This window comes from Priapulus caudatus, unplaced genomic scaffold, assembly GCF_000485595.1.
Source record: "Priapulus caudatus unplaced genomic scaffold, Priapulus_caudatus-5.0.1 Scaffold1813, whole genome shotgun sequence".
Taxonomy (NCBI): Eukaryota; Metazoa; Priapulida; class Priapulimorpha; order Priapulimorphida; family Priapulidae; genus Priapulus; species Priapulus caudatus.
The window spans coordinates 42,797-52,669 of record NW_014578874.1 but is presented as its reverse complement, the minus strand read 5'-3'; the positions used below and the strand labels follow the sequence as shown (position 1 = coordinate 52,669).

The 9,873-nt window shown below is 45.2% G+C and overlaps 1 protein-coding gene across 1 annotated transcript in view; it reads right to left on the bottom strand.

Moving 5' to 3' along the window:
- Window positions 1-7,552: 7,552 nt before the first annotated feature.
- The window catches only part of LOC106817645, a 10,120-nt gene continuing 7,799 nt past the window's right edge, over window positions 7,553-9,873 (bottom strand). Inside the window, exons 5-7 of the mRNA XM_014822332.1 lie at window positions 9,378-9,592; window positions 8,703-8,779; window positions 7,553-7,976 (exon numbers count right to left, since the gene is read on the bottom strand). Of these exons, the coding sequence (XP_014677818.1) occupies window positions 7,658-7,976; window positions 8,703-8,779; window positions 9,378-9,592 (611 nt within the window). The 3' untranslated portion in view covers window positions 7,553-7,657. The remainder of the gene's footprint in view (window positions 7,977-8,702; window positions 8,780-9,377; window positions 9,593-9,873) is intronic.

Here is a 9,873-nt window from a genome sequence, read left to right as displayed (position 1 = left end):
CTCTCTCGCGCTCTCCCCCTCTCTTTCGCTCTCGCGCTCTCCCCCTCTCTTTCGCTCTCGCGCTCTCCCCCTTTCCCCTCTCCCCCTCTCTCTCGCTCTCCCCCTCTTCCCCTTTCTCTCGCTCTCCCGCTCTCCCCCTCTCCCTCTCTCTCCCTCTCCCTCTCTCTCCCTCTCCTACTCTTGGTCCTCTCCCGGTAAGAGCATTTATCTGTTACTGTTCGCATCGGTTTGCTTAAGCCGAGGCAGCGTCGGCGTTTACAAGTGCATTTTAGCGCCTTGTTTACTTACGTGGGCCAGACTCTACATTAACCTTGGAGCTAGATGGAGGTCATGTCACTGGTATATGACGGAGATGTGCGAGAGACGAGCACGGGAGAGAATGGGAGAGAGAGAGNTGTGTGTGGTGTGTGTGTGTAATAGTAGATCATGATAGATAGATAGGCTAGATAGATAGCATAGATAGATAGATAGACTAGATAGATAGATAGATAATAGATAATAGATAGATAGCATAATAGATAGATAGATAGATAGATAGATAGATAGGATAGATAGAATTAGATATAGTAGATAAGACTAAGTAGGATAGCACTACGACTAGGATAGCAAGATAGAGTAGATAGATAGATAGATAGATAGGAAATTGGAGTAGATAGAAAAATAGCATGGCATTAATAGGATACAGATAGATAGAAGATAGCATAGCATAGATGATTAGATAGATAGATAGATAGATTAGACTACGATAGCATAGATAGGATAGATAGATATGATAGCAGTAGATAGATAGATAGATAGATAGATAGATAAATGGATAGGTAGATAGACAGAAGGGTGTAAATGGGTGATAAAGCAGCGATAGAGCAAGAATGAGCGAGTGCATACAGATGAGAAGGCGTGAGAAAGTGAAGCGAGAGAGAGAGAAGACGACGTCTCGCACAGAGATGACGAGAGACGCACCCCGAGATCGCGTCACCGCGACGACACACTGGAGCCCGTGCCTTACCGGAGACACAGATGCCGCCTGCGATATACGAGAGCAGAGAGAGAGATGAGACGAGAGAGAGAGAGACGAGCGCAGAGAGAGAGGAGACGCACGAATCGGAAGAGTCACTGAGCCCCGTCCCTCCCACGGAGAGAGAGAGAGCGAAGAAGCAGATAAGAGATGGAGGAGGAGTTGAGAGAGAAAGAGCCGCAGAAAGACCCGACGAGATAAAACAGAGAGGAGAGGACGCCCGAGGATCAGAGACGAGTGCGTGTGTTGTGGCTCATGTGGTGTGTGAGAGAGCAGAGAGAGAGAGACGACAGAGAGAGAGCGAGAGAGAGAGAGATGGAGAGGAGAGAGAGAGAAGAGGAGAGAGAGAGAGATGAGGAAGGGATGAGAGGGTGCATACAAACGCATTCGGCTAAAATGCTGCTGCAAGCTTACGAGCAATAAAACCAGAGCGAGCTGTTCTTTGCGGTCGTTACACATGTGATACATAGCAATAATAATTCTACGCTAAAGCTGTAGTAACTATAGTAACACAAACAACACAAATCCAGCATCCCATCCAAGCCCACATCTGTACATCATACGCTTTTATTGCTCTCATAGCGTTTATCTATTTAGCGCAGATGTGCAAAATATCCTAAGGTATAACCCTACTAAAACCGCGCAACTCTCGCATCGTGAAAATTGACTCAAACTTCCCCGTTAAATCTTCATAATATGGAAGCTGCATGCATCGTAATTTTAACCTCTTCTGTGTCTTCCTCTTTGTTCAGAACTCGAGCCTATATCTCTGTGTGTGTATATATATAGTAATATATATATTCAGGAGTTAATTAAGAGACAAATGTTTGATAAAGACTTTGTCTTTATAACTCCTGAATATAGATATATATATATATATGATTTATATTTACACTTTATGTCTAGTTTGTGTTCATGCGGTGAATAAAGTGTAGGTATAAAGCCCAACGCACACGCCGAGGCAAAAACACCCGGTAACGTGTGACGCGGAAACATGTTGTCGCTCGATGTTCGTGGCTGTGTGCGGATTCCCGAAACAAGAAACATTCGCCCTCACTGAGCGTGTTTCGCTGAACAAGCAAATGTTTTGATTTGCGGAGCCTGGTCGCCTGAGCGTACATTTTGCCGTTGTGGCGTCATTGTGCTGCTCACCACAGCGAAAACGGCCACAGACGGCTCCAATCAAATACTCCTTAAAAATATCCAGACACACAAATTGGATGTCAATTGATGGCTATTTTGGGATGTCATGTGACAGCCGGCGCTGTACGCCAGCACGGGTCTGTATTTTGCTTTGGGCCCCTCAGCCTGTGTCTGTGTCGGGTGGCGTGTGTGCGCTTGCTCGCTCAGCAGAACGCCGGAAAAACGCTGGGAAAAACAAAAATTTCGTGTTTTCGCTCGGGACCTCTGTGTGGCGTTGTGCTTAAGTGGTATTTATATATATATATTAACGTCCAGCTTTCAATGGTTTCAGTATATAGTTATATATATTTATATAATATCATATATATAAGTTATATATAACTAGTTTATGTCTAGTTTCAAAATTTCAGTTTCAGATACTATTCTAAGTATAAAATAAAAATTGATTATATGCTTATATAGTATATATATATATATATATATTATATAATATATTATGCTATAGTATATATATTTTAGAAACGCGAAATAACTTGAATATAAACAGTGGCTGACCATCGCACCACACACCGGGACAGATAGCGGAGAGGCACGCATGCACGCACGCAATGCCACGCCATGCCACGCACGCACGCCCACACGACGCGCGCAAGTAGGCAGGCAGAACACGCGCGCGCGCACGCAGCGCACGCACGCACGCCCACGCCAACGCCACCGCACGCAGTGCGCGCACGCACGCACGCACGCACGCACGCGCAGTGCGTTTTTTTTTTTTCCGCAATTTTAAAAACTACGCGCACGTCACCAAGTATGAATTTGATTTAGACGAATCTGCCGCGTTATTATTCAAATTCATTATTCGCATGCATTATTCAACCACGAGTGAAGTCTCACCCGCCTCGGCCATCCTTAAAATAATGCTCTCTAATTGCATTCTCCCTCTCTCGATTCAATCTCATTCACAATTACAACGTCAAGTTTTACAGCTGAATAAAAAAGAAAGAGCAAACCGCAAGAGGGCCGCGCAGGCGGTCGGAAATCTCCACTGCTCTCTCTCTCTCTCTCTCTCTCTCTCTCCTCTCTCTCTCTCTCCTCTCTCGCTCTTTCTCTCTCTCTCTTATATATATATATATAGATAGAGCGGAGAGGAGGAGGAGAGGAGAGAAGAGAGAGAGAGACAATGGATGATTTATATATGGTTATTAATGTTTAGATATGGTCTAGATAGTCTATCTTACTATATAGACCATGTGTAAATTTCTCGCCACAGCAGCGTCCCAACGGATCGCTCTAGATCGGACAGGGAATACCACGCAAATCAGCAGAAAGATGCCGAATATGACTTATAACCCACAAGGGAAGCACTACTAGGCCACTTTAATGTTAATTTTTTTTTTTTTTTAGGGTTAGGTGTAGGGTTAGGTTGTTTTTTTTTTAAGTGCCTAGTAGTTCATATCCTAAGCTGCCTAGTAGTTCATATCATATCGCATCTAACTGCCGGTCGTGGCGAATCACCGGCAAGCCAGATGTTGAGTGCGTGATGAATTAATTAGTACATTATATACTCGAAATTCAGAGAGTTGTTCACTTGTGCGCAAAAGGATGACTAGAAGGAAATGTGGATACACGGCATCAACGATACAACATACAAGAATCTTTATTACACTGGCCAGATATCACAATACATGACGTTATCCGACACAACGATTAAAGGTAAATGAGTCACACACGATCCAAAAACTAGATTTTCCACCGGAAGAATTTAAGCGTCACACCCTGTTGCAAATAGTCTCATGATATATACAAATATATATGCCTATATACGACTGTACAACTCAGTATATATATATATATACAAAAGATTCGTCGCGTCACATATATTAAGAAACGATAACGAAGTCTTGAACTAACTAATCAAAGAAGTCTTGATGTGGCTTAGATAGAAAGAGCTAAATTGACTGTATTTAAAACATGGAGCTATTGGTTTAATAAAATTAGCTATACTAGGAATACTAGGAATATTAGGAATACTAGGAATACTAGGAATACTAGGCCCATCTATACTAGGAATTTCACCCCTTCACATAAACATACACCCCCTCACACGAACAGTATTTTTTCTCCCTCACTCGCTCTCGCTCTCTCTCTCTCGCGTCCTCTCTCCCATCTTGCCTCGCTTGTTGGCGCTCTCTCTCAGCTTTCTCTCTCTCTCTCTCTCTCTCTCTCTCTCTCTCTCTCTCTCTCTCTCTCTCTCTCGCTCTCTCTCTCGTGGGCGGCGCGGCTCTCTTCTCTCGCTCCTCTCTCTCTCTGCCTCTCTCCTGGCTCTCTCTCTCTCCTCCATGCCCTCTCCCCCCCCCTCTCCTCTCTCTCTCTCTGTCGGCCGGGGGCCTCGGGGCGGCGTCCGGTCGTTCGCGCGGGGGCGTGGGCCCGGCCGGCTCGGTGCCCGCCGGGGTCTGCGCCGCGTCTCCGTCCCTCCCGGGCCGCAGCCGCCTGGCGTCGTGGCGCCGTCGGGGCCTCGTCCGCGCGCCCCTCCGTCCGCGTCGCGTGCCGCGGTCGGGGTCCCCTCTCGTGCTGCTCTCGGTCCTCCTGTGTCGTCTGCTGCCTTCTGGCGTGCTCTGGCTCGCGGTCTCCCTCCGCCCGCGCTCGCTCCCTCTCCGTGGCCCCCGGCTCTCGGTCCGTGCGCTTGCTCCTCGTCCCTCGGTCGCTCTGTCGTGTTTCTCTTTTCTGCTGCGTCCTCGCCTGGCTCTCGCCTCCGTCCCTGCCGCTCTGTCGGTCCGGTCCTGCGCTCTCCCTCCGCTCGTCGCGCCGTTGTTCGTGGCGGGCTCCGCTGCGTGGCCTCCTGCTCTCCGTCCTCGTTCGCTCTTTCGCGCGCTCTCTCTCTCTCTCTCTCTCTCAGCTCTCTCTCTCTCTCTTGTCTCATAGCCATCGGGCTCTCCAAGTAAATTCACACCGAAACTGAATGAATATAATACCGGTAGGAATGCACTGAAATAATCGACATTTACAACACGAAACGCCACGAGAGACTGCGCTATCAACTTTACACGCCTAACGTCATGAAACTATTATAGCTTTTAGCAGATATTAATATAGCTCTCCACAGAGACCCGACGCTGTTCAGGGCCGTAGCCTGTGGAAGGGGGGGGGGCAAGGTGGGCAGCTGTACCCCCTAGACCGAATAATTCTGTCCCATATAACCTTTTTTATATTTTGGTGAGGGTTATATTGGCCCATATATATATTTATAATTATATGGGACAATTATTATTATATTGGCCAATATATATATTGGCCAATATAACCCTCACCAAAATATAAAAAAGGTTATATGGGACAGAATTATTCGGTCTACTGCACCCCCTAGATTTTGGAGCGAAATTAACAAATAAGCTTGGCTAATAATCGTAAAAAAACCTAATGTGATTTTTGTGTGACTAATTATCCGTGAAAGCCTCGTCTCAGACCCACCACCCCTACCACACTATGGACGTCGATCAAGATCTGCGCCCGTCGCTCATCAGTCAGCGGCCGTCGACACAGTTCAGTCATAAAATTTTGCTCCCCCCCTAGAAAATTGCTCAGCCTACGGCCCTACTATTCATGGGCTATTCCATGTTTTTGTTCACGTCAGGGGTCAAATTCAGATTCAATTAATCCTTGATTCAATTATTAGAGAGTGGCATTAGCCATTTTTTGTCTATTGAACAATTCGAGGCTATGAGCCCGCTACTTAAAAGTATGATAATAACAAAATAGGTGGACGCGTTTCGTGTTATAGTACAACAATTCATTCACGACACTAGCGCCGACCAGCGGCTCAGAAAGATAAAAAGTTAGAGGACTTCACTTCACGATTGATTTATGCTGTGTTGTTGGAGAAATAGTTTGCTGGTATTTAAAACGCGAGAACAACAAGACGAGGAAGAGGAAGGATAGAAGGAGGAAGAGGAGGAGGAAGAGGATTAGAGGTAGCTATGAGTAGGTAAATGGTGGATATTTAAGGAGTAGATGTGGAGAAAACGAGGAGACGAGGGGAGAGAACTATGCGGTGTAAAAAAGACTGGAACAGGAGGGAGGGGGATGGGAGAAAGAGGGAGAGGAAAGAGTTATAGGCGGTGGACAGGAAAGAGTTACAGGAGGTGGAGAGGGCAGAAAGTAAATGCTTTATGAAAATGAGAGTGAAGGGAAATTCTTAAACCGCTATGTGTCCAGTGTTTCTAATGTGCGTATAGCACCTCTGTTTTCGCATGGCCAAAATCATTATTAGGCACGTTCACACACAAGAAAAACCGCGATGCTAATCGCGATGAAATACCGAGATAATTGTGTCGTTGTTCACACAGGCGGAAATATCTCGCTAATCGCCGAGCGGGATAATTCTATTAATCGAACTGCGCATGCTCACTGCCGGAATGATGCTCACTGCACATGCTCACTGCTCACTCGCTTGGAATGATGGGATAGAAAATACCGGGATTATTTGCGCGAGCGTTCACACACGCAAATAATCGCGCTAAAATACCGGGATTATTTGCGCGAGCGTTCACACACGCAAATAATCGCGCTAATTCCAAAGCGAGCAGTCACACATGCAAATAATCGCTCTAATTCCAAATAATCGCAGTCAAAAGTGCGATTTGGAGCGCGATGCTGATCGCGATTATTAGTGAGTATTATTGCGTTCACACTTGTAATAATCTCGGTATTTCGATTGCGATGCAAAAACCGGGATTTGCATCCCGCTTATTCGCGCCAGTGTGAACGCGCCTATTATGTTGAACTTGTGTATAAAAAATAGTTTGCCCGTATGTGCGAAGAAGGTGATAGGGGGCCTACAGCCCAAAGAATGGGAGCTAGAAGCAGGAGCAGTACAGATGCTGGAACAGATTAATTAAACTATAATTTTTTTTTATTTAACTAGAAAATATTTACATGACACTACGCAGTTGTCTGTCTGTCAGACTCGAAATTTACCACGACAACATTTTCTTACCAGACGATTTTTGTGTGTGCAAAACCATGTTGTGTGATCAATTATAAATCGTTATCAATCGCGACGCATCAGCATTTCAAGTTATATACATGTACATGAAGAACAACATGACGGTTCGCACTTCATTCGAGACAATACAAATACACAAACACAACTACAGATACAGAAATACAAAAATACAAATACATATGTACAAATATTGAAATATAAATACAAACACAGAAGTACAAATGCAAAATACAAATGCAAAATACAAATACAGAAATACAAATACAGAAGTACAAATACAGAAATACAAATACAGAAGTACAAATACAGAAATACAAATACAGAAGTACAAATACAAACACAGAAGTACAAATACACAAATACAAATACATAAACACAAATACAAATACACAAATACAAATACACAATAAAAAAAATATATATACAAATGATTTCCGCGGATACACGCACGATCGTAGACGCGAGGGACAACGACCAGCAGCAACAATGACCATCGGTCAACGTCCGGCGATCGCCGGAAGCACGGGATAGGGCGAGCACTTCGACCCAGGTCGCGACCCCAGCGACGACCCCAACCCGAACTCTGCATCGTCGGCGGCGCCCTCTATCGTCGCTCCACAGGCGGCGCCGCCGTCGCGGGCGGACCGATCCGAGATCGGAGATTTTGAGCAACAGGTGGCGCTGTCGGGCCGGTCGAGCCGAGAGGAAGGGAGCGACGGGAGAGTAGAGTCGGGCGAATCCGGCGGGAGTGCGTCCGGGTCGCTAACGTTGAAGGTCAAAGTTTGCGACCCCTCGACCTTGGCGGTACACGTGTTCCTGCGAATAAGTGATATCAGAAAGTCCAGCTGTGTTATTTAGGTCATAGATAAAGGGGGATAAAATCGCCGCGGCGTGCTACGGAAAGTACATGATTAATGTATGTATGATGACATATTAATGACATATGTAATGTAACACTCGTGTGTTTTTAGTTTTTGTATTAACACAAACATTGCAAAATATCCCAAATGACCACAATCATATTTGTAAATGTTTCTGTAAACAGAAAAGCACCTGTGAATTGAAGTACGATGTTAGTGAAGAGAATTATAGATCAACAACCTATACTAGTACTATCGTAACTATGTTATATATAGACAACTTATCACCCCTCTTATCTGATCTCAATACGGCGGAGGGGACTTTCCGATATGGCTTATGGAAATGTAGGTGCGTAGATACGTGGTAGTAGAGATAGATGTGCTAGAGAAATACATGTAGCTTTTTGTAAGTAGGAAAACTCGAAATAGGCACATGCTAGGTGGTGCCATCTCTAGATCTGACACTGTTTTGACATGCTGTGACATATATGCCGTGATTGGTGACATATAACCTGTGATCGGTGACATATGTACTGCGATAGATGACATATGTGATGTGATTTGTCAGACGCTTACCTGGCCGTATGTGCGGCAGACTTTACATCTTACCACAGCCCATCATAGTTGTGCTATCGTGTAAGAATAGAGACGTTTGACCTTACCTACGCACAGACCTACGTACCTGACCGTGTGTGCGGCCGGTGTTGTTGTGAGAGCTCTGTAGGCAGACTCCCATCTCTTCCATCCGGACGCTTCTTCCTGAAATAACACGATGTCGGAATGTGACACATCACGCGTCCACACGGCTCTTGGCCCATGCGCGAAGTTAGATCGCGGACGAGCGATGGGACGGTTGCTCGTTAAATTCACGTTTATATTAAAAGTTAATGTCTTGAATTCGTTGTTAGCGTGTCTTTATAAGCATTTGCGTGATGTCGTTAAAATTTGTGTTTATATTAAAAGTTAACCTCTTTAATTGCGTCATCGTCTGTTCATTCATTATTGGCGTTAATATGATACATCCAAAATGTAATTGTCAAACGTTTAAATAAAGTAAATTGAATTGAAATTGAATTAAATTGAATTGAATTGAATGGCGCGTCTGTTAGGCATTTGTATGTCGTCATTGTAATTCGCGTTTAAATTAAATGTTAACATCTTGAATTGCGTTTCCACCTGTTCATTCGTTATTAGCGTGTTTAGGGTTCGCACGTCATCGTTGTAATTCGCGCTTGAATTAAAAGTTAACGTCTTTAATTTTTTTTTAAACGCAAAATTTAAAAAATGTAATTAAATTAAATTTCTATTTTTTTAAATTTTAGTGTATTTAAAAAAAATTACACAGTCGATGACTCACCACGCAGCTCTGGCTGGCTGACCTCTCCACGACCCCGCACGAGCGCAAGCCCCTCCCCCACCGCGGCGCGGAGAACACGGAGAGACGAGCGGAGGCGGCGGGCGGCGAGTCGTCGAGGCTGTCAGGGGTCAGAGGTCGCGAGTCGGCGTCGTCGCTCGCGACTAGCTGGTGCGTCATCCACGCGTGCAGCTCCTCGTAGGCCGAGCCCAAGTCACCTGTGTGGCATGGATTACAGTTGGCAATGGTGGTCACAAACATAGGAGGGAGAGAGGGGAGAGAGGTGGAGAGAGAGAGAGAGAGAGAGAGAGAGAGAGAGAGAGAGAGAAGAGAGAGAGAGAGAGAGAGAGAGAGAGAGAGAGAGAGAGAGAGAGAGAGAGAGAGAGAGAGAGAGAGAGAGAGAGAGAGAGAGAGAGAGAGAGAGAGAGAGAGAGTAGAGAGAGAGAGAGAAGAGTAGAGTAGAGAGTAGAGTAGAGTAGTAGTAGTAGTAGAGAGTAGA